General features: G+C 43.5%; 1 protein-coding gene across 8 annotated transcripts in view; it reads left to right on the top strand.

Annotated features, from left to right (window-relative positions):
- The first annotated feature begins 354 nt into the window (after positions 1-354).
- The window catches only part of rhobtb4 (Rho related BTB domain containing 4), a 41,150-nt gene continuing 14,134 nt past the window's right edge, over positions 355-27,370 (top strand). Inside the window, exons 1-5 of one of the 8 annotated variants that reach the window (XM_046387018.1) lie at positions 919-1,194; positions 1,265-1,384; positions 20,515-20,717; positions 22,776-22,977; positions 23,162-23,265. In XM_046387018.1, the coding sequence (XP_046242974.1) occupies positions 22,786-22,977; positions 23,162-23,265 (296 nt within the window). In that variant the 5' untranslated portion in view covers positions 919-1,194; positions 1,265-1,384; positions 20,515-20,717; positions 22,776-22,785. Of the gene's footprint in view, positions 512-918; positions 1,195-1,238; positions 1,385-14,438; positions 16,442-20,514; positions 20,718-22,775; positions 22,978-23,161; positions 23,266-27,370 lie in introns of those variants that run through there. The other 7 variants (XM_046387021.1, XM_046387014.1, XM_046387020.1 and 4 more) reach the window with 7 other exon arrangements.

The following is a 27,370-nucleotide window of genomic DNA, read 5'->3' as shown; positions in this document are numbered from 1 at the left end:
TGGCAACAGACAAGTTATTTTCATTATTGATTAATCTGACAACTTTTCTTCAAAAATATTCTTAAAAAATCTCAATGCATCTAAAAAAAAGGTTTCTGAAAAGCTGCTCATCGCAACAATCATATCATAACCATTTCCCCAGTGCCTACAGGTATAATACAGGTTTTCCTCCGGCTCCTCGCCGTACGCACCGTTCGGCACGGAGGCTGGCACTCTCTCCTCTTTATGAATGGATGGGTGTGGCACTGCTGACTAGCAATGAGGCTGTCGTCACTGCGCTCGCTGATAGACGCTGGCGTGCTGTGGGTGAAGGCTGGTCTAGAGTGAAACATAACTGGGCTCTGCCGCCGTTTGGGAGAGGCAACAAGAGAAGGAAAAGGGGAGGAGAGGAGAAAGAGGGACAGAGAGAGAGAGAGAGAGAGAGAGAGGGGAGAGACAGAGAGAGAAAGAGACAGAGACGGCGGCGTCAGCCCACTCCCAAGCGAGGACTGAACTTCTGGCGAGAAATTTGGTGAGATAGGGGGCTTGGATAAAAACAAGGGCGCGGTAGAACCAAAGGCAAACGGACTTTTATTTTACTATTGCATTTATGGTATGTCAATTTTAACATGGGAAGTAAACATATCACATAAATCGGAATCATTAGAGATGAGATCAGACGAATGTGAAGAAAATGAAATGCATGGTAGCAGATTTAAAAAAAAAAAGTGGAAAAATCGCTCGTGCGTCTGTGATGCAAAGTCAGTGTCGAATCATTATTTAAGAAAAGGTTCACTCTGCCATGACGGCCAGCGCTGCCGTGCACAAGCAAACAAACAGACAGACAAAAGAAAGTCGAGGCAAGGGTCTCCTCCTCCATGTGCTCCCTCCTTGGAGGTGTGACAGAAACAACAAAGGGACGCGGAAAAAAAAAACTCGCATCAGGACCACAGGCGGACAACAGCCCAGACAGATCGGAGAGCACAATAGCGAGAGGGTGGGGGGCTGCAAACAAGAGCATGTCTGCAGGTTTTGCAATATGCAGCAGTCTTCATGTAATTACATTCCTCCTGGCGTCTCTCGGCTGCAACAGTCGGGACTGTTTTTCTTCTGTCAGTTCTGGCAGATCTTCACCAAACACGCGCATTTAGAAACGAAGCCGATAATTTGAGGACGATAAAAGTCCGGGCTGAAACGGAGCAAGTGTTAAAACATGTGAGTTATGATTAGATGTTGTCATCCAGAGGAATGCTGTGAAGTGATCGCATGTGTTTGTGCCTTGCAGTTTAATGGGGAGAAGCAAGAGACGAGCGCTGCCCAGAATAAACTGAGAGGTGCGAGCTGAAAAGTGGACGTCGAGGCGAAAGAGACCCGAACTGATTCCCGAGGTGAATGTCTTTCAAAGGTAGGAGCCATGGGGATTATTACACACGGGCTGCGCCGCGTTTTAACTTGTGATGTAAACTGTATACGCCCGCAATAAAACGGTCAGACCGCGTGTGGACCGATCACACGGGTCGAACGGCCGCTCTGTTCGGAGTTTGGGTCTTTCAACTGTTTTAATTATCGACAACGTTGTCTGGTTCTGGTTAACATCGTTTATTAAGCTTATATCAGCTAAGACGACTTAGTTCTATTTCTGCCTATATTTGAAAAATCTTATAAAGTGATGAAAAGCCACTTATCTTTTTAACGCAGAGAACGGGGTAAAAATGAAAGTTTATAAAACCAATGTGGGGGTGTGACCTTAAGTCAACCCCCAGACAAAATTTGCACAACACTGATAAAAGTCATGTGGTTTCTGACCTAAAAGGTCAGTTTTGGCAAACCGACTTACAACTTCTTTTTTTTCTTGCCACAAAATGATATTCAAGAGGTATCATGCAATGTTACAATGAGGAAAGAGACAATACAAATGACTTTCTCAGGGTTGCTTAAATTTCAGAAATCAATATAATAACCTATGCAGTCAATATCGTAGGTCCATTTTGAGAAATTCTGCCATAATACTTAAATGTTGACACTGTCCGTATCATCTCACCAGAAGCGTCTCACACGTTATTTTCACGTGGGAATATTTAATAAAAAGGCTGCTTTAGGTAACCGTCTTTGGCTCTGCTCAGGTCTGTCTTACAGAACTTTAAGCATGCTTTCTCTGGGGTGACCGTAATCAATCACTTTGCACATTTCAGCAGTTTAGATTGCCTGTCTTAGCTCTCCAACACCTGCAGCCTGGACGAGAGAGTCCAGCTTGAGGGCACAGCTGACTCACTCAGTGTCTACAGAGTCAAACAAAGTCCACTAAAGCACACAAAGGCCAAAATGTGGAAGGAAAATGACCACTAGAGTTTAATATTTCCATTTTTTGTTCCTTTTGCGATTATAATTTTTCCTATGCTGTCAGCAGAGCACAGAAGGTGGGCGTGTAGAAGTGTGTGTGTGTGTGTGTGTGACTGATAGAGTTGACATCAGTTTCTCTGCTCTGTCCCACTCCTCCTATGTTTTTCTATCAGCTGTGGAATTTGAACCATTCTTCCTTTGGGGCGAGGCCTGTCCTTCCTAGGTTGAATACAGTGTAGACTGCAAGTGTGTGTGTGTGTGTGTGTGTGTGTGTGTGTGGGTAACTGGGGCTTTCCAGAAGGGTTGCACACCAAACATTCCTGGCTGCTGGATGACCGACTAGTGGGCCAAGTCCGCACAGCTGGGAGTAATATAAGAAGCTGTGTCTTTGTGTGAGTTGTGCAATATTGCACACACATCGATGGTCACACGCACACACACACACACACTGATGCACAGAAACACACACACAACAGAGTCTGCTTTGAGCCCACACCTCTCCTCAGCTGGATCCAGCATGACTGGAATGACAGCTTGTATGGAGATGCATGTACGTCTGCGTGTGTGTACGCAAAGCTGGAAAGTTGTAATTATTAAAGTTCCTCATAGATCCTCATTGTGCGATGCTTAAATGCATGCATGCATACACACACACACACACATCCTTGGACACCAACACAGACATTCATGCATAGAAAAGGAAAAACAAAAACAGACTCTCACAGTCACCATACAACAGTGTCTTCTTCTCTTACCAGCACCACATGATGTTTGTCCTCTTAAGTAAGTTTTGGAGGGAGCGAAAGCGTGGCGGTGGGGAGCAAGAGGGCGGGAGAAGCAAGCGATTGTACTGGCGATGGCAACTGTACAGTTTGTTTCTGTCTTACTGGCTGCCTCTTTGGTCGTCTTTTAAACAGGGTGTCAGTGAGCAAAGAATATGTATGCAAGAGCAGAAAGCAGAGCCTGCAGGCGAGGGGAAAGTTAAAGAACATAGGCCTTGTGTGCTGAGAGAAGAGAAAAGAAGGGAAGAGAAGAGAAAAGAAGAGAAGAGAAGAAATTAATGAATAAAAGAGCAATTGCGCTGAGCAGAGTAGAAAGCATGGAGGAAAAAGGAGTTCAGATTCAGATTCTGAGGAAGAGGGACACGAAGGGGTTTTGGCTGAGGGGAAACTGGAGCAGAGAGCAGGCTGGGGGAGTGAGAAAGAGAAATCAAGAGGAAGTGAGAGAGTGTGTCAGGCACTGGATTGCATTTGACTGTAAACATGATGAATCAAAGGACAAAACGCATTGCTTGAACCCCTTTTAACCTTGCATCTTTCTGGCAAAGTTTTAAATTGACGAAATGGATTAGAAGCAGTTAACCGTCCTCCTGCTTCCCTCCAGGGTGCAGAAAAGGCTCAAGGCTTTCCCAACTCAACTTGTTCAGAACCGATTCCACATGTAAAACTTCTTTGAACATCTGTCTTAGCTTCCTCTAATGTGGTTATCCGCCGTGCTGTGTCGATAGCACTCCCACTCCCACTCCCACTCATTCTGTTTAAACTGTATGTGTGTGTGTGATTAGCTTTTTGGGCCTGTGCAGCTGCTCTGAATTACAGTGAGCAAACAAATGTCCAGTCCACTAAACAGTACAAATGCTACTGCTATAAAATCAAGCACATATGCCTGCAACTGGCTTTAGTACGTATTCCTAACACTCTGTGTGTCTGTTTAACCTGATTTCATGTAGACTTGCAGGAGGTAAAGCACACCTTGTGAGGCCAGACAACTGATGTGTGAGGGAATGATATGTTTTTGGTGTTGAGGCTTTGATAAGAAGGTGTTGCATCCCCAGCGAGGACAGGACGGGGCAGTTCCAGACAAGGATGGTGAGAAGAGATAAGAGTGCACGTTCACATTCGAGGAGGGTGTCTTCATCCGTTCAGACAGCTCCAGGATGGTCTGAGGCCAGGGTCTGTCAGGGGCCTGTGTACAGAGATACAGGACGGCTGCACTGATAGCTGATAGGGCGCGTGCTTGTCAACAGAATATGGGGAAAGAGTTCTGGGCCAAAGGTTTTACTCAGCAAGAATTCTTTCAATGTTGGTATAGTCAAAGTTTTTGGAATTAATTAACAAAATTTACACACAATATTCGGTGTGTATGTCAAAATCCACGTGAACAAAACTCAACTTTAGTGGTAGTTTCTTGCCTTTAGGAAACTTTGCCTGGCAGCGTGTTCTACACTGCCTGGCTTCAGAATGACAGATCACCACAGGGCTACACGGGGTCAGGGTTGCCTCGTGCTCCCGCCATGGAGGAATGAGACGGTTCTTTGACAGAAAATGGTTGATGGATTGATATTATAGTCAAAACAGCATCTGACAAGAGGTTCTGAGGTTTGAGTCTTGAGTACAGACGATTACTGCTGCTATATTTCTAGTACATGAAACACACACAGTGATTATTTCTGCCTCTGAGCTCTGTTTCATTCCACCAAATCTATGTTATTTACTGAGTTCCCATTTGCGGGTACTTGCATGTGTGTGCGTTTGCATGTGTGCTCGGAAAGAGACGGTGTGTTGAGCCATAGATACCACGAGGCGCAGCTTGGTTGCTTGGCTGTAGCTCCTCTCTGTTTATGCTCTTGTTTGTGTTTATGTGTGTGTGCGTGTGCTTCTGCATATCATGGTGTTGAGGTAGTGATGTATCACTGCAACAAATATATCTTCCTGCCTATCTGCATGTGATTATGCATGCATATTTTTGTATGTGTGCAACTCTGTATGCAATTTGATCCCTGGGTGTCTCTTTCTTTAGCATCTGCTCCTCTCATTTGTGGCGGAAAGCCGATCCCCTTGGGTGAATTGGCTCCAAAGTCATATGACTAAGAATATGCCAACTAGGTATTCAAGTCTGTGTGTGTGCTGCAATCACAGACTGCATTTCACGCTATAGGAGGTCGCCTGAGGACTTTAAAAAGATAGTTATGTATGTAATGTGCTGCTCATTTGAGGTTGGATGGGTGTGGTTGTGCTTGCATCCCCTACAGGACTCAGGAGTCTGACCCACACACTAACTACTTCCCATGTCTGTATGGGACCAAACAGCCCCATATGTCTGGCTTCTGTGTTGTTCACACGCAGCGGTAATCTCTAGCGGGTCTCATTTTCAGCGCCTGCGAGCCTTGGCTGTCTCTTTATCTTCCTGTTTGTTTTCCCGTTTCTCGTCTGCCCGTCTATCCACCTGTCTTCCTGTAATGACGGCAACTCACATCCCATCGCACACACACTGTTCAGCGGCTTCGGCTTTCATTAATTGAGATTTAAGAAACCCCAGTCAGCACCCTCAGAAAGAACAGCGATTGGCTGTGATTGTGCTGAGCGAGAGTGAGGCACACAGAGGGAGAGTTTGTTCACAGTTCCATATTCTTCTTCGTCCATGAGACAGACAGAGACAGAGAGTGTGTGAACATGGGCCACAACATGTGTCTCTGTCTCACTTCTCTAGTATGAGCTGGAGGCTCTGAACTAAGCTGTAGTGAGAGAAACACCCAAGGGTGCCATTCCTGCCAATCAGGGTCAGACCAGTTTCTTGACCAATTTGGCCAAGCCACTCATGAAACCACAAGTTTTGAATCTGTAATTGTGTTAGAACATGTACTCATATCATTGTGCATGCCCACATGTCAAGGTGTTTCCCTTCACATCTATTTTTGTACGTACGCGCTGTTTGTCTTCATGCTCGTAATCGCCCACACGCCATTTGATCGAGGGCTGCCTGATTTTTGCAGTTTCAGGAGGCTGATGCAACCAGGCCGACACTCTTGTCTCTCCCTCACAGTCAGTGTTTGTCTGACTCCAGTCTCTGTGGTTTGCTCCTCCATGAAAATCTGAAATTGACTCACAAGTGTTGTGTGGTTTGGTTAGCCAGTTTCAGCTTGGTTCTAATTTTAGTTATTGCATACTTAGGGACCTTTCCCTTAATTTAAGCAAATTGACTGAATAAAACTTCAAAGTCATGTTTCTTCTCTGCTTTCATTGAGGGATTTTTTTCAGTAAACCAGACTCCATTAGAAATGAAATTCAGAGTAAGCGTGATGAAATGTAAACTAACCATATTTGTAATTGTAAACGAGTACAGTTAAAGGGAAACACACTGAAAGCTGGTAAAATTTTGTGAGTTATAGTTTGTACATCCATGTGGATATTAAATCACTTTGGAAACCAGACAGTTTTTAAATTGTCCTGCAGTCTGGCAATGAACTAATCTCCCTCTTTGTTTCACTCTCTGCCTCTCACTGGAATACATCTCTCTCATTTCAACATTAATATTTAATCAGTATCATCAGTATCTTTCTATTTAATATCATGTGTATCTTAATGCGGATGCACTTCTCAACAGAGCTTGTGTTATGCAAAAATATTGACTTTCTGTATGCTCCATTGTGGATGTTAGGGCTTACTGTTAAATTGCCTTTTACTTCCCCCTCGATGCGATGATCAATAATACAATGGGGACATTCTGTATATCTAAACTGGATGGTTAAAAGCCATAAAGAATTACGCAGGACATTTTGAGAATTTACACTTTGTGTTTAAATTGCCAGAGTATCCCAGGGTGTTTCATCTGAACTTTTTCCCTGGTCCGAATGACCTCTGTTCACAAGTGGTGAGGATTAGCTGGGATCAACTGTAATGCACCATCCAAAAGAGCTTCTACCCCACTGCCCCTTGCCCTTATTTAAATGATTAAAGACGGTGTGGCAGCGCTGCAGTTTGGCAAGCAAGTGACATGTGGTCACAGTGTGCGGTGACTATTGTACGCCGGTTGTGTCACTGGCCCATGACACAGCAGAGCGGAAATAACTGGACACCAGTATAGATTTTTCCATCACACTATTTTAGGATGTCTGCTGTGCGTAGTGTCAGTCAGTTATGCATGTGTGCAGTGTGCATGCATGTTCAGTATTGTTTAACAATAGCCCCACAGTTTGAGATACAGTCCTAGCTCCATTTCAACAGACTGAAACAGTGTGTGAGGGTGTTGAATTCCACTGCTGTCAGGTGAAAATCATCTCTCTGCTTTTGGTGATTTTTTTTGTGTGTTTTCAGAGCAGCTGAGGGATTACATGGCTCCTGAGAAAATCCTTTGACCTACCAGGGTTCTAAAACCACCCCAGAGTCCTATTGGATAACATCAAAACTGCACTGCCATTGAAACAAATGATTTTTGCTCTGTCTGTGAGATGCAAGGTTTTCACCTCACAACAGGTTTGTTTTTGTTTGTGCAAGTGCAATACAATATGAGGAACTCTTACTAACGGAGCAGCACAAATGGATAAACAACATGCAGGCTATTTGAAGTAAACACAACAAAGGACTTTCCTGTTATGCCTCAGCTCTCTGTAATGTGGTTTATTCTTCTGTCTGTGTCTCAGTCTGTCTGTGATTTTTGCTTTTTACACTCCTGTTCTTTCCCTCCCCTCCGTTTCCTCCTCTATTTCTGTATCTGTTTTAAATAGAGGCAGACTGATACTGGAGTTTGTAGCCTGATATAAATCTAGATATTTAGGATTAGTCGTGTTGAAAATGGACAACACATTGGTAGATGTTATTGTTTCATATTAATACAAAAAGCTAGCTATAGAGTTCTAGACTACAGTTTCATTTTCCACATCTGGCAACATATGCAGCAATACTTATGTGTTGTATCTTTGATTAAAGCAGCATGCAGACTGTAGTTTTCAAGGCCTACAGAGCAGCTCCCCAATAGAATTGTTGTCCTTAAATTATTCAAATAAAATAATGATTCATCACTGGTGACATTTATGCAACCTGTGATTAAGGATCCCAGGCAGACTTTGCTTCATTTCAAGGGTTCACAAAGGGTTGGGAACCTCGGCTGTACAGTGCTTTGCAGAGTGTCCTGGGTTGATGTACTGATTGTGTGCAGTGTGATCTCGGCAGGGCTGCAGCTCTGCTTCTCTGTGCCAGATTGAAGTCCAGAGGTGTTTGACTTGGCTTCACTCTCTGTTTGATCAGGCTGTTTCTGGGATACTGACTGACCTATGCTGAGGCCAAATGCATCTCTCTGCTCACAATGCTTAGCATTTTCTCTTTGCTCCTGGCCAACCTCCAGGTTACTGTCACTTTGGTCTGAACTTTGCACAATTTCATTCTGTTACATTCTGTTATACATTATTAAAGAGTTATCGAGCGATGTGACTGTCCCTTTATGTAACTTAAATGACATTTTCTCTTCCTGTCCTATACTTGAGAGGAATGAGAGCTCGGTTTTCCCTCACTCACCTTTTTCCCGTTTGTGGTCTGATCTCAAGTCCAGTCCAAAGTTCAGAGCCTCACCAGAGTGTGAGAGGCTGCCGATCTGTCTGAGGTTCAGCGAGGTCACCAACATTTCTCAACATCACCACAGGTAGCAATGAGGTGTCAATGCCTGCATCACTGGAAAGACATTCTGGCAAATTACAAATTACAGTACTTTGTTGTTTGCTGCTCATTGATCTGCCATTAGTGGTGCGGTCAATAATGCTCCTAAAGGTACCTTGCAGTGCTTTAGAGCATGATAATGGTAATCTTACTGAAGTGAAACAGAACGAATGTATCTGCTTGGTCAGCTGAGGGCTTTCACAGAGGAAATTCTCCCCCATAAACACTATTGCAGTCTGTTAAACACATCACAACAAACAACAATTTGAAATGTAGCTTGTATTTTTATTGTTTGGTGGCATGTTATCTTTTTCCTGTAAATATATGACCAAAGTGATGTGGCGACTTTCATACCAGGAGTATTAATAAGCCAGCCACAGTGAGGTTTAATAGCTTTTCAGGCGCCCAACAGGTCATCAGCAAACACAAGCCTCAGTCCCTGGTATTAAAAAGAGACAGCAGACAACACTAAAGTAAAAACTAGAAGAAGGCCAAATGCAAAAAGTCTGACACCTACAGTTTCTTTTTTTCTTTTTTTTTTTTTTACACAGGCTAAAAAGTAATTTTAATATCCTATCCAATACCCTTTCCTTGTCATCATCATGTTAATCCAGGAACAAATTATCCCATTTAAGACACTTTGCAGGTAGTCCATGATAAGCTCACCTCTTATCCCTGCTGATGGATTTTCAAAAGGACATATTAAAAAGTTACTAGGGAATATATCTGGCGGATTAAATCAATTTCAAACTGTTGCTGAACCCACGATGTATCTGGGTAGGTGTTACACATCTAATCAGGTGCGGCACAGGGAACATGTTCAGTGGATTACACTTGTTAAACTTGTTCAAAGCATGATATAGCAGAGATGTTTGACATTGTTATGACCTCAGTGAGTCAGAATCCCACAATTAACCAGGATTTATTCTCTGTTCTCCAGTGTGTTCTTTTGTCTCTACTTTGGTGTCAGTCTCAAAAGCAGCTGTGAGGAGTTTTGCAGTTTTTTTGTTTGTTTGTTTTTTGTTTTTCTCACCACAGATAACACTGGACCACATGAATACTGATGCACTGCTTAATACAGACCCAGATAGCGTCCATATTCTCCGTAGGGATTTTAGATTGGGCCCACAGGTCCACCTACAAGATCACACCAGACTTTCAGTCTCTCCATTTTCCTTTCACAGTGGTAGTCTTTGGCTGCTTCTGCAGTCCTTATAAGCCAAGACCTGCTGACGTCGTTTCCCTCGCTAACCTTTCCCCAGCTTCCTAACTTTATCCTACCTCTGGCCTTATATTAATTTCCTTCCTGATCTCCATCCCCATTTCCGTATCTGTCTCAATCCTCAGCCTGATTCTCACACCCCACTTTGACGTCATCTCCTACCAGGCCATTGACCTAAGCACCTACCTCATCTTCATCCCTTTAATGCCCTTAGACCTGCATAGCCAATGAATGCATCAAGCCCCTAACTGGTTCCAGTACTCACTTCCCAAGGTAATTAAAGTGATCTTTTCACTTTGCTGGAGCTTTAATTGCCTGTATCTAGATCGTGTATCTCTTTATGAGTCAGCCAGCCACTGTGATTTACACAGAATCTTTGCATTTTAATGTGTAATTTAAAGTGCAAATATATATTGTTGCTCTCCTGTTGCTTTTAAATTAGGTAAACCCCTACATCTAATATATGTAGCAGAATATGAACTGTGCTTGAAGAGGACATTACTTCTCTCAACAAAAGGAAACACTTCAGATTTTAAATATCTGCTTAGATTCAAAGGTGCTAATTTTCCAGCAACGTGAACTATCACTTTAAGAGTTTGCAGCTGAAGAGAGCCTTAATAAGATTAGCCCTGCCACTTGACAGCCATGGCTTAAGAGGCACCTCTACTGACCTGTGTGTCTCCATCCAGCAGAGAGTGTGCATTTGTTTGTGTGTGTTTATGTGATTTTTAAATTGTGTTTGTTCGTGGTAGAGCTTGTTAACTTGTGTCTGTTTGTTTGATTTGATGCAAAAACCTGAAATCTTATTTCGGTGCCAGTCCATGTCTTTATATGTCTGTTTGTGAACTTGGGCATAGCAGGACAAGCCTGACGTGTCCATGCAACTTCATTCCCCTCAAGTCAGAAAGCAGATGGTGTATCATGACTTCAGGCTGCCTCTGCTATGCACCGTTTATCTTTATCGTGGAAGATTTGTGCCACTCAAGAATTTAGAGCATCCACTCAAACCTTCAGCCTCTGGAAACCCCCCGTGTACCTTGTCCAACTCCAGACAGTCCCCTTTCTAGGCTGTGGTTTTAGATAAAAAATACAGGCAATGATTTTAAACTAACAAGAAAAAAATTCGTAAAACAAAAAGCTCATGGAATCACTGGAATGTCTCATGAAAGTATGTCCTGCTAGATATTTTAACTTCTACCACCAAAGAAGCCATGGCCACAAGAAAACTGGGCTAGTATGGGTGTGGGCTCATGGTGGTGGCAGATGTGTTGTTGGTGGTGCAGGCTAAGTGTGCCAGATGACTCTAAATGGGCAGTTTTGGCAGTCTGAGGGGAGCTACTTAGGGCCAGTGAGGAATATGCAGCGCTGTGTTCTTGCTCATGCAGGCACTGCTTTGAGAGAAGCAGGCACCTCGCTGTGAAACATTTAAGTTGGCATTAATATCACAATCAGAGGTCTGTTTATTTTCAGGCAGCAGGCCTGAGAATAAACACTAAGTGCCCCTCCAACCCTAACCCCACCGTACACCCTCGCCAGCGCTGCCTTTTGTATTGTGCCACCCTGCATCCTTCCCTTCTGTTCAGATATTTCCACTTCCGTCCAGCCTTTGCTCCAGGACCTCAAGCCACTTTACATTCCTGACATATTTCACCAACAGGACCCATCATCACCAGCACAAACTTGACCTGATCATATATCTGTATTGCAGCCAGCAAGCACTTATCTGTGAGTCAGACTCACAAACTGTCATCAGACATTCTGAGGCAATGAGAGAATAATACGTAATGACAAACATGTCAACAGAATGTGTTTCAACTCTTCTGTTTGGGATGCTGGAGAGCTCGGACACAGTTTAATAGCTCATATATCTCAATCTTACCTTATTCTGATTTCTAAGTCTATGACAGCAGCTTATAAGTATGATTTGTACTAAACGACTGATGTTTTGAAAGTTGATTTCCTTTTCAAAAAACGCTGGAATCAAAAATGGAATAACACTTTTGGCTTAATATCATCATTAGAAGTAGCAGTACATGAGGTTATAGTTACCTGCTGAAGTTGTAAAAATCGTGTGCCACAGAGTTTTTGCGAAAGAAATTCAATTTCCATAAAAAGATTAACAAAATGGGTTTGTTTTTAGAAGGCAGAAAACATAAGGATGCATGTCTTTTCTAGCACAAAATAAGAAATAGTGCGTTCAGTTTCTAACTAATGCTCTGTAGCCTTTTGCAAAGTTGGAGTGTTTTTCTTTTTCTGGTGTGAGCAATGGAGTGATGTGCCTTCATTAGGATATAATGAGGTAACAACAGCTGGTCACACACATGGAGTTTTCCAACAGACTGTAGATAAGACAATCTACTGATAATTTAGCGAGTAAACAATATCCCCGGCCTCGTTCTCTCTCGCACTCTGTCTGTCTGTCTCTTTCTGTACTTTCTCTCAGGCCTTATCTGCTGTTGAATGTTTTTCACTTAAACTCACACTCTGCTAACATCCGTCACCCATCACCAAATAGGTGTTGTTACAAGACGCTTGTGTGTGTGTGTGTGTGTGTGTGTGTGAAAGAGAGAGAGAGATGTCAGAAATAAACATAGATATATGTTTATATGTGTGTTTATTTCTGTGCATTTGTCAGTTTTTCACTGATCATTTAGGGATGCCAGTTTCCTACACCCTGTTTTTACTTTAGACTCCACCCGCACCCTTGATGTCTGACATTTGAATTTTTTTAATTTTTTTTTCCAGGGGAACAAATTTAAATTCTTGCATTGTAGCATTTTTTTCTTGTCTCCATCAAAACGAAATGCATGCCAAAATCAACCAACCATGCCGAACAAACAGGCTAATGATTTCATACCGTTGATCTACATGCGTACATGGGGTATGTAATGTTGCTTCATTTGTGTGTATTTGTGTGTGTGTGTGTGTGTGTGCGCGTGCGTCAGGGCCGAAGGTAGAATTTAATCTTTGATACTGTTATCAGTTCCGTGGTGCTCGAGGACTGTTTAGAAGACCCACTGCAGCTCTGACCTACTTGTGTCAGTGTATGTATGTGTTGCATGTGTGTGTTCAACTAAGGATGGGTCAAATGCAGAAGACGAATTCAGTGTGTGTATGTAAAAATATATATACTGCCAATAAAGTTGATTCTTCTTCTTCTTCTTCTTCTGTATGGGGATGCATGTAGACTGTTTTTCATTCAATGTGTGTTGCATGTGTGTGTTTATTGGCGCTTGGGACGGTGTGTGTTTGAGGCAAACTCTCTGTGGACGCAGGGAGTGTGAGAAGCTGGGTGTTTTGACAGCTTTAGAGCAGTTCCAGTACAGGGCTGGGGCAGGGGGTGTGCGGGCCTGTTGGACACTCGGGCGAGCTGGAGAGGTGAGAATAGGGTCAGTGGAGGATTGGACAGGAGGGGATGAGATGAGGGGAAGAGTTTCATTCCAAAATGCTCCATGGCCATAAAAGTGATACCTGATAGCCGTTGCTTAATATTAAAATAAACTTATGATGTCATCTGACATCAGTCCAAGCCAAATGGAATTTGCTTGCGCCATAACCTAAAAGAGAATTTTACCACAACACCAGCATTCACTTCATAAGAACAGGTGTCATCTCTTTTTACACAGTGGATCTTTGATTTCAAATGAAGTCCTTCCTCAGTGTGTGATGGAAAGTGAGATGAATGCATTTGCAGAGGAAAGAAGAAAGTATTATGAAAGGGTACCAGCTGACACTCAAATCGTCGGATTTTTTTTCCTTTGTTTTACAAACACTTTACTAGCATCTAAATGAAATGTAGGAACTGGACGGGAATTGTGATTATGATTTTCTCAACTTGAAAAGTGCTTTCATCTAAATAAAAAAAAAAATTTCAACAAGACATGTCTTCAGTAAAAGGTTGGATGGCGTTGAATACACTTCAGACTAAAGTGAGCGTTTGTCCAAACAGCAGGACACTACTTGTTGAAGTAGTCATGCCAAAGAGTGATCTCAGCTCATTCTAACAAACTTAAATCTCACCAAAGTGTAAAAGCTACGGGAGTAGACTTCCCACACAGTTAATAAAAGAACGATAAAGCTCGTAAACAAAGCCACACAGTTCTTTTTGTACTACTGTAGCTGAAAAGGCCAGGCATCACCTCAGCCTGTGCTGCTTGAGAGTTCTCTCACAAGTGCACCTCTCCAAAAAGGGGCCGCCTCTCCACATTTCTAAGCCCACTCAGTGCCTGCGCTGTTGAACCCCTGCTTTCTCCAGCAGCATTCCAGCCCATCTTTCATGCTGTTTCATTCTGGCCATGCCAGCCGGGTCAGGGGGCAGAGTTTTCTCAGGGCTTCAAGACAACACTGGACAAATGGGTATAAGACACACATCTCCAGTAGTTGCAAATTGAACTCGAGCTTGTTAATTGTGGTGTTGGTGCTGTGCAATTAGACATGTGCTTTTGCATGTTGCGTGCAGGAAATGCATGCAAACATGTGGCTTTTACGAGTTTGTAGGATAGACCGAAGAGTACATTGGTGCAGATTATGGATGCTTTAGAGTGATTCATTAAACACTTTCACACTTGGTATATAGTTTGACAGGCACTGCTGATCTACGCTCAGATCAGATGTTAGCTTTCTGTGCAAGAGACAGCACTGACATCGTGTAGCAGAGAGACTTAAGACTAAACCTCCTTTGTTTCAGAGAGGTCAGTACTAAGTTCTGCCAGTAGATGTCTGTCTTCAGTCTTCCACAGCCATGAAAGAAAGTTGGTCGATCAGACTGTCTGTGGTCCCCACATGGCCAAACACTGCAGAAAGTCTTAAATGAACTGTTAAATAAAATGAAAACCTATTGCAAGTCCTTCTCTCACTTCTCTCACCTCTTATCTCAAGTTGCAGGCATGACTATAATGAAAGACTGAAGGACTCAAAAGGTTTGTGTCTGAAAAACAAGTCGGGGTAAAGTTTTGGGTTGGTTAACATCACATTTACAAAGCAATTTAAGTTAAATTAAAAATAGTTTTCCTGGCAGAATAGTGCCTCTCGGCGATATGGCAGCACTTTCTTCTTCCCGGGTACAGCTTAACATTCCAGCAATGAATTCCCAGACGCTAAGATCTTGGAAAAATATGAGGGTAAAAGGCTGGGTATTTTCCACAGCAATCCAAGATCTGCCTTTTTTTTCCTTGGCTCATGTATTGGCTTTTGTAATACACAAGTGTTGCTATGTGGTGGCTAGTTGCTATGCCTGAACTCCCAGAATAACCATAGAAGAAAAATTCTCTTCATTGCCCATGAGTAATAACCACACTATTGCATCATTTATCTGGTTGTTACTTTTGATTGGAGATGACTTATGTGTATGAGCAAAGATTAAAAATAAATTCGGCATAAACTAGACACATTTAACCATTTGCATTAATTTTGAAAAATATTTGCATGCTTTTAAAATAATGGGCCCTATCCCCTCCGTTTATGATGCTAATAAAGACAGCTGAGAGTCGTAATGACAGCGTCCAGCCGGGGCAGTGGTGGATGTGAGGGCTCCGCAGTCTGAAGGCAGCGTGCTCTGCGGGATGTGGTGAGTTAACAGGATGGGAAGTGCACAGGAACAGGGCGGGGATACTACAAACTCTGCGGGACAGGATTGGCTCTTGCGTTTTTATCTCTGATGACTCCTTAAAGTGCTCCTCCTCAGCTCCAACATCTCACAGACGAGGTCTCAAAAGCGCTTGCTTAGAATGCACCTGAGCTTTCGCTGGGTAATATTTATTCCATCGTCAGTCATTTGACTTTGACTGTTCATAATTAATAAGTCACACAGCGCAAACGAAACTGGAAAGTGAAAACGCCGTGGGTTTAACATGATGTTTTAAATCCACAATGAAAATGTAGTATGATATCACTTTTTCTCAACAGTAGCCTAACTTCCTCTATGCATACGAGTCTATCCTCAGATATGTCGCGACCGTCCAGGTTATGGGACGGTGGCGGTTCAGGTGCGGCGCTGTAAAACAAACCTCTATTTTTCCGACGGCACTTGAATGCAGCGCAAATCGAGACGAGCGACTTGTGTCGTGACGCGCAGACGTGGAGGCGTGCCTCTGATGAAATCAGCTGGGGAAACAACAACACAAAGGGGGGTGGCCCAGACCAGGAAAATCTTTATGCCACTTATGTTTAGATTTCATTCTAACAAGCGTCCGTTTAGAATCGCAGCAGCGTCACATCAGGTCTGCAGCAGCGAGTCGCTATTTGTTGAGGACCGTGAGAAGCCGGATTAGGGAGGCAGCGGGGGGGAAGAAGAGCGGGAGGATGTGACAGGGCAGAGGTCCTGTGCGACGTCCGTAGTTCTGCTGTATGTGCTCTCTGACAAACACAAAGGGACCCCTGCGACCACGTCTTCCTTCTCGTCTTTGTCCGGTTTGGGTGACCGGCTGAACCACCAGCAGAGTGGCATGTGGGTCAATTCCGGAACCGTCGGAAGGTAGGGACCCCTCCTGTAGGGATACTGGGTCACATGCTTCCAGCGCAATGGTTGTTGGACTCAAAGCAATCCACACACCACTAGTGATGTCCTTTACTCTAAAGATACTCGTCAGCTTTATTCCTTCCGTGTTATCATGACTGAGGAGCGCTTAATGGGTTTTTAATCTGCTTTTATATCTATACAATGTCCCTGTAATAATCCCAAAAGCTCTCATATTTCACATGTATTAAATTGTTTAAACATGATATGTTACAGTGGATGATTATTGTTATTTTTTTTTTTAAATCTCACACGTGATTCCCAGACTGCAGTTATAAGAGCGTTTTTGATTCAGTGTTGTAGTGCAGCCGATGGGCACATTACGCAAGACTTATCAACGCATCATTTGGGATGTGGGCTGATATCCACCTGCCTTTTATATCATCGATATGTGACAGACTTCTTGTCACCGCGCTGATGTGTATGCGGGATTTTATCTCCCCATATAAGCATGACGATAAAAAAGATTGTCTGATTTGTTGAATCGGTTTCCCAAAAAAAAAAAAAAAAAAAAATATGAATGAGCCAGGTGGTTATGAATGGCTGCGGGGAGAGGGAGCACACGAGGTGCTTTTCATTGATGAGTGTAGTGATGTTACACCACCGCGCGACAGCATGCGGATTAAAACTGTGACAATAGATAACACGGGGAATCTCACTCCATGAAACTGCACACACACGCGCGCGCGCACGCTGAGCCCGTGTAATGCTGAGCCCGTGGCTGTGACGTCACCAAAGGGCTTGTGTTACGCAGCAGGTGAAGAAGACTCTGCTGGCTGGAAATGAACAGAGAGAGAGGAGTTTTAAGCTGCCTTGATTTCCAGTCATCAGCAATTGATCAGGCTTGCAGGATGTGATTGCGTAAATCATTTTGCGTACTTGTCTTCCACATTGTGCAATCCTTTGGCCAGTGTCCTTTTTCTCCTGAGAAGACATCTATTAATGGCCACCCTATGAGTGCAGCTTCTGTGATTTGTGGAAACACCACCTGTTTAAAATCCACTTGATTATATTCTGTCCATGCATTTCTCTTTGTACATCTTGGTAAAAACTTTTTTTTTCTTTATTTCTCCTGTCACTGCTACTGTTAATGAATCATTGACTGGGGCTTCCATTATGTATAGTGTCAGATGGACCTGGAACAGAGCTCCTTGTTGTCCTGGTTCAGCACTATGCCCAACACTTTGACTGTGTCAACAGCTCTGAGGTAATGTGCAGTGCAGCATTGACAGACTCACATGGAACAGTCAGCCAGCATTATAAGGCTTGCTTGAATGATCCGACCCCTGTGTTATACTGTGTGTATGTCTTTTACGCTTTATGTGCCTGAACCGTGTTAACATGGACTGGAGAGCTTCGATGAGAAAAAGCATTTTGTTCAGTCCTGGTATTGTTAGTGCTAAGGACAGGTCTGATTTATATTCTGGGCCATTTTTAAAGGTATTTTCCATTATGTTTAAATCCCCTGTTGCATTCCCAAAGGAGATATGTGGCCTGGAATATCGTCTTCTGGAAAAAACAGAATTCACCTCCCCATCGACAACTTTACAGTAATATTTGGGTCACTGATTGAGTCCTTTGGCTCAGTGTTACAGAAATTCAGGAGCTAAGGGCGGCTGTCCACAGCTCACAGGGTTGGTTTGTTTGGCTGAGACACTGAACCCTAAATTTCACCCTGCATGGGAGCTCATTGCCATCTGCCATCTGTGAGTGTATGGGTGAGTGACACACTGAATGTTGCTTTGGATGAAAGTACTGTATACATGTAGCCATTTACCAATTGACAGCTCATCTGTTTATTTTTTCAAAAAAGTCCTGGTAAGAAAATAATGAAAATGTCTGAGAAAGTGGGAGAAGTGATGGAAGCTGAGTGAATGACACACCTGCTGGGGGATGTTGTAGAGGAAAATATTCTGTTTTGGAGTGCGGTGTGGACTAGAAACGAGTCAAACAGACATGAGTTAAGACAGCAAGACAGATGGAGTAAAGAGTAGGTGGAAAATATGGATGGGGAGGAGAAGGAGGAGGAGGAGGAGGAAGATGAGGAGGGATAAAGGAAATGAGGGCATCAAGAGAAGCCTTCCTGTGTTTGCAAAGCATTAGTGCAGCACACAGAGGAGAGGAGAAAGACTTTCTCACACAGACGGACATGCTGCTCCCAAAGACCCTCTCCTTCATTAGGACAGAGGCGTACATACCACCGTCTGCCACAGGCCGTGCAGTAATGCCACCATCTGCAGTGGATGAGGCAAGTACGTTCTGGGATGCATGTGCATATATGCATGTCTGTGCTAGTGTTTACTGTCAGCCATCTAGGGAGCCAAGCAGAGGCCACAGACCAAGTTATGTAACTAGTCTGTGCCAGCTGCGCCTGTGGCAGTCACTGTCAAACACCCACATGACACACACACACACTTCTGCCACATACACAAAAGCACACACACCTGAAAAGTAGACACAAGTACGAGTGAGTAGGCGTTTTTGTTGCAAAACTTTTGACAAAAATTAGTTATACAGGAATGAGGTTGCATACATGATTGCACGTGTAACTGCTATTTTCTTCCCCACCAGTTACACATGGACACTTTGACTAAGCAGCCACGCCTGTGATAGCATAAACCCCATAGATCTACGTGAGTGTGAAAGTGTATAAAGTGGGAGGGTATTGGGGTCATTTTTTTGCCAGGCTGGGTGGGAATGGCAGGTAGGAGGCAGCCGGCTTTGTCATGACATTGGGGTGAACTCTAGCCCCAAGGAAGAGGACAAAAAAGAAGCAGATGGGGTCTGTGGAGGGTTTTTGGGATGAGTGGTTGCTGCCAGTTGATCGCAAAAGGTGTTACGTAACAGAGAGATGGAGACAGAGGGGGAAGAGCAAAACGGGTGTGGGAGGGCTGTCTGCTTAATGCTGCTTCTTGATTGCTATCCAGAAAAGCATAAGGCCATTGATAGATAGATAGATAGATAGATAGATGCATAATGTTGAATTTGAAAGAAATAACTGGGAGAGGACAAGGATGAGGGGTGATAAAAGAGAGAGAAAAGAGAGAGAGAAAGAGAGTCGTTACTACAAGACAATGAGTGAAATGAAGGAGGGAATAGCTGTGAGCTGGAGCATTACTTTGGAAGAATAAATGCAGAATGGGAAAGAGAGTGAAGGGGGTTTGTCATCGGGTCAGAAGGATTGGTTGAGTGGGCACAGCTGGGGATAAAGCAGACAGGCCTAGACAGACTGAAGGATAAATGGAAGGATTTTGAGAGGAAGTGATGGGTGAGTATAAAAAAACCAAGATGTCATGAGCTCTGCCATAAGATAGAGCTGTAATCCATCTCCTTATGAACCCCCCCTCCACCACCACCACCCCCTATGGCCTTAAAGCGAAGCCATACTGAGACACAGACTGTCCAAATTATACATGAGCTTCTTTGTCTGTCTGGTCCTCCTGCACTGAACACACACACACACACACACTGACTCAGTCCATGACATTCCAGAGTAAACCAGAGGGTTGGTGTTTGTGTGTCGAGTGGGCGTTTGAGTTGCCGTCACACTGTGCCTATCACTGTGGTCTTGCATGCACCCATCAATATGCCACTATAAGAGTCAGAAATACATGCACAGAGACTGTGACTGAATCTCATTCTCTCTCTCTCACACACACACACACACACACATTTTATTTTTACATTCCAACACTTCTTTGGCCTTGCAACCTCCTATGCTGCCTCATTGGAAAGATGACGCTGGCCAGTGGATGAAGTCTAGACGTCTGTGCACAGTTCACTATAGGTCGTTGGCTAAAAATGAAACTTGAGCTTTACGGCTTCTGTTTCCGCTCCCGTGAGCTGCACCTCTCTGCTCTCACCGTCTCCGGCTTCTGCTCATCCTTCAGTCATGCAATTAAAAATAATGGTTGTGTGAAAGCTCATGAGATACAAAGCATGAGAGCAGGTGCATATCTATCAAGTGCAGTGATGTGTGAGTTAAACAGTTGTGTTATGTGTGTTGTATGTGTGTACCGACGCATGACCAGACTCTCTGCTCGGAGCCCCATGCAGAGCCTCAGATGGAGGATGATATCTGGGAGCCAGCTGGGTACTCGTGATCCCCCTGAGAAACTGTCCACACCACCACCGATGCTAGCTCCTGGATACATCACTGTTCGCCTCACAGAACGGCCCTAAGCTCATTACCACATGCATGCTCATACACGCACTGACTTCCAGACTCCCATGGGTCAGTAGTTGTTGAGGATCTTAAACTTCACTCTCCTCTGCTGCCTTTTTCTCTATCTGTCTTTCTCTCTTAGAGAAGCACACATTTGACAGTAGATAGAAGCATCAGCAGGAAAAGCTGCCATTTGTTCCCCTGAGCAGCCTCGGTTGTTGTTGGTCTTGCCCTTTTGATCCCTGTGGCATGACTGACTGATTCTAATACTGGGCTGACAGTCCCTCTTTTTCTCTCTAAGACTCTAATAATCCTCTCCCTGCCTTGTCTCTCTTGAAATCCCTTTTGCTTATCTACTGTTGCATTGGAAATGGTGGGAATTAACAATACTAAGCATCCTCTCTCCCTCTCCCTCTGCCTGTCAATGCCTATTTCATTTTTGTTTTGTTCTTCTCATACGTCCTTTGTTACACATTGCGGATGCTACGGAGCCATTTGTTTGGTATGTCAGGCGTCACATTTGGTCTCTCATCTCTTCTTTCCTTATGCAGCACTAAGAAGACCCCTGCTTTGACTGCTGTCATAACCATTAGGCAGATAACTAGATAGATAAGTGCAAATGTTTGATTGCCTGTTTATCTCTTTCTCCTAACTGTAGTTTGTGCTTCTGAAGGTGTTTCAGCCACACAGGTGGCAAGGAAATAAAGGATATTTATATCTCAGAAAGTTCTATGTGTTCCATATGAAGCACTGAGGGAAAAAGCTCTTTGACAGACATTTTTTGTGAGTTTCAGACAGACAGGCGTAGGCTGTCAGAGGGCTGACAGAGGTAGGCTCTCTGTGCTGTACTTCCTGGCTGACGTAACTGGGACTCTGTTTGAAAATATGTTTTTGTTGTTGTTGATGAGGGAAATCAATGAGGTCTCAGGGGGAGAAATAAGTTCTTTATAGCAGCAGTGGCATTATGAGAAGGTTTGTGAGTACATGAAGAGCGGGTCATGGCTGAATAGTAGGGTGCACACATGGCTCATGTGTCTGATGAATAGATGCCATTTTTAGCTGCTGGTGTCTGTCAGTGCTGGACTGAAGTGTTGCACTGGCATCCACGTCAATGGAATAACAAGTGAAGGCCTTTATGAATGTTTCAGATGCTCTATTTATGGGGCCTAGGGGTGGGTCTTTGAACTAGTTGCAAGGACGGATGGACTGATTAGCTGAATACAGCGTCTAACAGTGTGTGTGTGTGTTTGTGTTGGGTGGAGGGGTTTGTTATGCAATAGAGCAGATTCTTCCAGGAATGTTTTAAAAAATTGGTATCAACATGGTATTTTTACATGTCAGAAATGTTTGTAAGCAGTTTATGGAAAGGGGATTTTGATAAGCTTTTCACAGTGATGTTTGTTTTTAAAAGAGGAAGTCAGTTGAGCCGTGCACATAACCACTCTGTCTTGTGATAAGGTTAAGTCCAGAGTTGAAAGGTGGTCCAAGACACTTTTGTTTGTTTCTTTCCTTTGCACAAACCTAAAATAAACATGCTTGACCCCAAAAGAGGAATCAACGCTGCCCCTGGGCTCCTAAATGACCTAAAAAAATAATTGCCAATTCCTTTGTGGAGGATTTATTGTCTGCATTTTGAGCTCCTTTTGATTGTTTGTTTGTTTTTGTTTCTTCACTTTCCATTATGTGAAGCAAAGATGCTATCAATGCAATAAAAGGGGAACAGATACAGAGGAAAGACAGAAGGGGAGAAAAGGAGCTCAAGGGAAGTCTCTTTTTGTCTTTTTCTCTGTGTGTGTGCTGTTACAGAAATAGCTCTGCAGTCCTTCTATTCCTCAGCCTGCGAACCAAGTGTTCTGTTGAGGAGTTTGGCTGAAGCCTCTGTGCGCTGGTCAGTACAGCTACAGGAGCTTAGAGCCTCAACAAAGCTTACCTAAGCTGTACCGCGCGAGCGTTATAAGCTACTGTGCCTGATGCCAGTTGCTTTAATTGTCAAAATGCAGTGTCATTCCCACTGGGATTTGTTATCAATGTGATTTTAATTTTCCATGAATATTGAATTAACCTCTGTTATTTTTCTCCCCTCTCTCTCTCTCTCTCTCTCTCTTTCTCCTGTTACCTATTCTGCAGGGCCCTCTCCATGGATATAGACACAGACTATGAACGGCCCAATGTGGAAACCATTAAATGTGTGGTGGTAGGGGATAATGCAGTAGGCAAGACCAGGCTAATCTGTGCCCGGGCCTGCAATGCCACCCTCACACAGTATCAGCTGCTTGCCACCCACGTGCCAACCGTCTGGGCCATCGACCAGTACCGTGTATGCCAGGAGGTGGGCACACACACACATAGTGAAAGAGCCCTATATAGACTATAACTTTAGTGCTACTGAGGCTCATTTTTGTGCATTTGTATCCTGGCGATTGCATATTCTTTCAATTTCACTAAAAACACTAACATCACAAGGAAGTTAAGACCTTTCGACCTGATTACAGGTGTGTGTGTCTGTGTTGCAGGTGCTAGAGAGATCTCGTGATGTAGTGGATGAGGTCAGTGTGTCCCTGAGGCTATGGGACACGTTCGGAGATCATCACAAAGACAGACGATTTGCCTATGGCAGGTGAGCAGATACACACAGGGAAATGGTTTCAGACTTTACTGTAGCCAGAGCCTACTTACTGACCCAATAACACAATTTCTGACTGACCACAAGATTAACCACCTTACACCAGTGGTGGACCGTCAGGGCCAGCAAGGCCTTCTCTGCTGGCCTAAACGCTATCAGAAGCACTGAACTCCATTTACAACCTGAATTCTAATATTTGTTCCATGAAATTGTATTAATTTATTCCCAAAAGTTTATTCTCTTTATTTCGTAGCATGTCTCTTGGCTGTACCGCTTCCAGTACGTGTATGTGGATGTTCGATTTCTCTCCAATCAGATTTCAGCCTCTATGTGTTGCCATGTCAGTCTAACCTGCCCAGGGCCTTCAGAATCAGTAGTGCTGGCCCACGCAATTTAGACTATATTAGCCGTTGACTGTTTCTTTAGCCACTCAGATTTCAGAATCCTCGCTGTGACGCTTGGAAGCATCAGCATTCTTCCATCCTCTGATTGGTCGGTCAGAGCAAAAGTCACAGCCAAGTGCGCCTAGCACATTCTGAACTGCTCCGGATGATGTACATGGCACAGTTGTGGTTGTAGTGTAGAGGTATGGAGTTGTCTTAATAGTTAATGTCTAATAATATTAATGATCCTCAACAAGTGAAATTCCTCTCTCTCTAATGCCACGACTTGTCATATTGCGTTTTTGGATAGTATCATTTTTTTTTTATAATTACAACATGATAGTGGTTGTATTAAGAGGTAGACTAAGTCAGGTATGTCCCCACTGAAGGCCCAGGTACCAAATGCACGGCCCGCCACTGCCTTACACTGTGTTCCATTTTTACAGCCGGTTCAGCCACGAGATTGCTTTGTCTTGGCTGTAGAAAGTCTAAGGCACTGAAGCAGTTTCTTTGGGCTAAAATGTAACCAAGAGCTGTTGATGACTTGTTCAGGCAAATGGATCTTACAATGAGGACTAATCTGTCACATCCACATAAACCTGCCCACGTGACATTTACTTACCCAAAAGTTGTTTTCTGTGTAATGCCACTCTTTTTAGTCGAACTCTGCACTCAAGCTGTTACATCCTTCCTCCACCAGGCATGATTGGATCATCGCTCTATCCTCTTACTCCCCATCCGTCCATCAAAGCTGCTTTATTGGCGTGAAATTCAAAAGTACTTATTGCCGAATCAACAAATAGCAATTCTAATGACAGTGGCCAAACTTGACCACAGGGAAGTAACACAGAAAGTCTAAGTCTAAGATGAAGTGGAATTATGTGTATCTTATGCTCCTTTATTTGTGTTGGCATTTTAGCTATTTTATTTGAATTGTGCATTATTTAATCTGTCTTGTAGCGTCATAAACCATGAGCAAGCTCTTCACAAACATCCACACACACACATGCACGTATACATCACACTGGGCTAACTTTGAGTGATCTCAAGGGTGGATGCCCTTGCGTAACATGTCTGTCACCCTGTTGTCTCTTTAAGCATATCTATGTGGCCGCGCATTGAGTTTGAGGCTCACACTTCCTCCCCTCTGCTGTGGTCTCCCACTCTCTCATTGTCAGTCTGTTTTCACAGTGATCTGCCTCTGTTTGTGCGTTTTGGTGTGTGTGTGTGTGTGTGTGTGTGCGTATGCGTGCCTCTCTGCATGTCCTGTATGCTTTGTCAGCCTGCAATCAGCTGATAACAACACAGTGCCAGCTCAGCTGTTTTCTGCCTGCTTGCCTCCCTGGTGTCTGCAGCTCCAGGCATCAACCTCCTTACCTCTCCTCACCTCCAGCCCAACCCCCCCCCAGCCACCTTGCACGTCTCCTTCGTTACCCATTACTCAACCCCCATCATTAGCCTCCTCTTTTCCCTTGAAACTTTGCTGCACCTTCACCCTCTCCACACCTTCCTGCACCCTCTCCTCTTGCCTTTTGTTGATATCAAAACTCAAAACATCACATTGTCAGGCAATACCCAGACTGTCACATGCTTTGTCAGGAGACAGACATTCCGGATGGGAAAACAATCTCAACCTGAAAGTAGGCTAAGCCAAACTTAACCTGAGACAAACTTAACAGATTTTTCCAGTCAGCAGAAATTCATTTAAAAATAAGCTAAACAATTTCATTTTACACTTGTAAGCATTATTCTCGTAAGCAGTTTTTCTAACATGTCAGCCACTTTAATGGTACTGCTGTGACACTTGATGACTGATGAGGGGTGTCATGCCAGGCTGTGTGATTGCAGCGTGATATACCTGCATGAGACCTGTTAATTTCTTTATTGCATCAGAAAGTCTGATTATTCAGGACATGTCTGTTCTGCTGTTTGTCTGTGTGAACGCCTGCGTGCATTATGTGTGTCTCTTCTTACATAATCTGATGACCTTTGTCGTTTGGATCCACCACATAGACACAACTGCACACAATGAAAGCAGCGAATAACAACTCACGAGTGGAGCAATTCGTTGCACATTAGTCCTGGTGGTAAATGATTGGTAATAGCTCAGTGGACTTGATCTTCGAAGAATATGCCATCCACTCCCCTCTGACACAGTTGTCCACCAACTTTACCTCACAATTTAGGTTGTGTACATGATTCCTCCTTGTCACTAGTGTCCCATTGGTAATAGAAAAACAGCATATACATGATTATAATATGTAGGTCATCTGGGTTCATCTCCAGGTTGAACCAGGAAATAGCTCTGCTGTGCAATGCAGCAGCACTAATGAATTGTTTTGGTACTAATTTTAATGTTCACGTCTACTTTCACAGTTTAAAGTAGCTGATTTTGAAAAATAGGTTCAAATTGGACAGGTTCAAAAGCCCTCTGGGGTTCATATTTACTTGTACCTGTTGGAAGCCTTTGTAAAGCTGTTTCCAGCAAGGTGCATCCACTCAGTCCCTACAATGTCATTGGCAAGTACAGTGTTATGCAACATAAAGGTATACTGATCCGAGCTATCGCAGTGAGGCTTAGGTCGTTAAAAAAAGAGCGTTTTCTTTTGACCACGAGAGCGAATGCACGTACACATAACATGACCTCAAACAGACTAAGCCATGGTAATGATCCCTTGACAAAGTGCTAATGGGAATTCCTATGCATTTATGTGTTTGAGCTGTGATGTAATACTTTGGTAGTGTATATTATGTCCAGGGGCTTAGGAGCTTTTCAGAGATTACATTAGTGAAAGTAAAGATGGACTTTGGAACTTGTGTTTACACTGCATAAAATATCCTTTGCAGGAATTCATTTGCTTCAGTGCTTGTGCCTTCACAAGTAATTCAACTTGTCACTCCGAAAACGTTTTCAAGATTACTTTCTTTTTTGAAAAATTTCAAACACAAAAACAGTTGAATGTCCTTTCAGAACCAATGGAGTTGTATCTTTATTTGATTTGAGTGAAGTCAGACTTTAAAGTTAAATAAAAGATAAAGCACGTAGATAAGATAGTGCAGCTTTTGTCTGATGGGTCATGTTTGCTGTTGCACAGGTATTTTACCCCAAGGACATAAGAGAAGTGGTGTGTAATGCTTCGCTCACGTGCAGGAAGTGGTTTGCCTCTTCACTACTTCCAGTAAATACTATACGCTTTAAAGTCAGCAGCGTGAATATGTATATTTCAATATCTCAAGGATATCAGTGATGGTTAATGTGGCACTCAAGTCACATAATAGTAGTAGCAGTAATAATGATCTTTATTTTTGTAGCACCGTTCTTAACAAGATTACAAGGTGCTTGAATAAGTGCTGCTAAAGCACAGTAAGTCTGGTCTTGTGCTGCTGGGGCTGAAATCCCTGTGCTGTTGTGTTGTTTTAAGAGGTAGATCATTTAAGAATTGTAGCTTCTTGCCCTGTCAGCGTCTTACTGATACTAAATGATCTGTCTCACTGAACACAGAGCTTGATTTACCATTACCTAGAAACAGACACGCATGCACAAACATGACACGGAAATATCAGCACCAGAGAACAGCTTCGAGGGCTGCTGTCTGCTTGCTCAAACACATCGGTTGAGGAAATGAATTTGTGTGTGTGTCTGTCGCGATCTATTCTTAGCCTTCTCTTTGTGGTCCATGTAGCCTTGGAGGGCTTAGGGAGATTTACGTAAGGGA

Source organism: Scatophagus argus, chromosome 4 (assembly GCF_020382885.2).
Source record: "Scatophagus argus isolate fScaArg1 chromosome 4, fScaArg1.pri, whole genome shotgun sequence".
Taxonomy (NCBI): Eukaryota; Metazoa; Chordata; class Actinopteri; family Scatophagidae; genus Scatophagus; species Scatophagus argus.
Note: the sequence above shows the minus strand (reverse complement) of the source record. Positions and strands in the feature narration are given on the sequence as shown.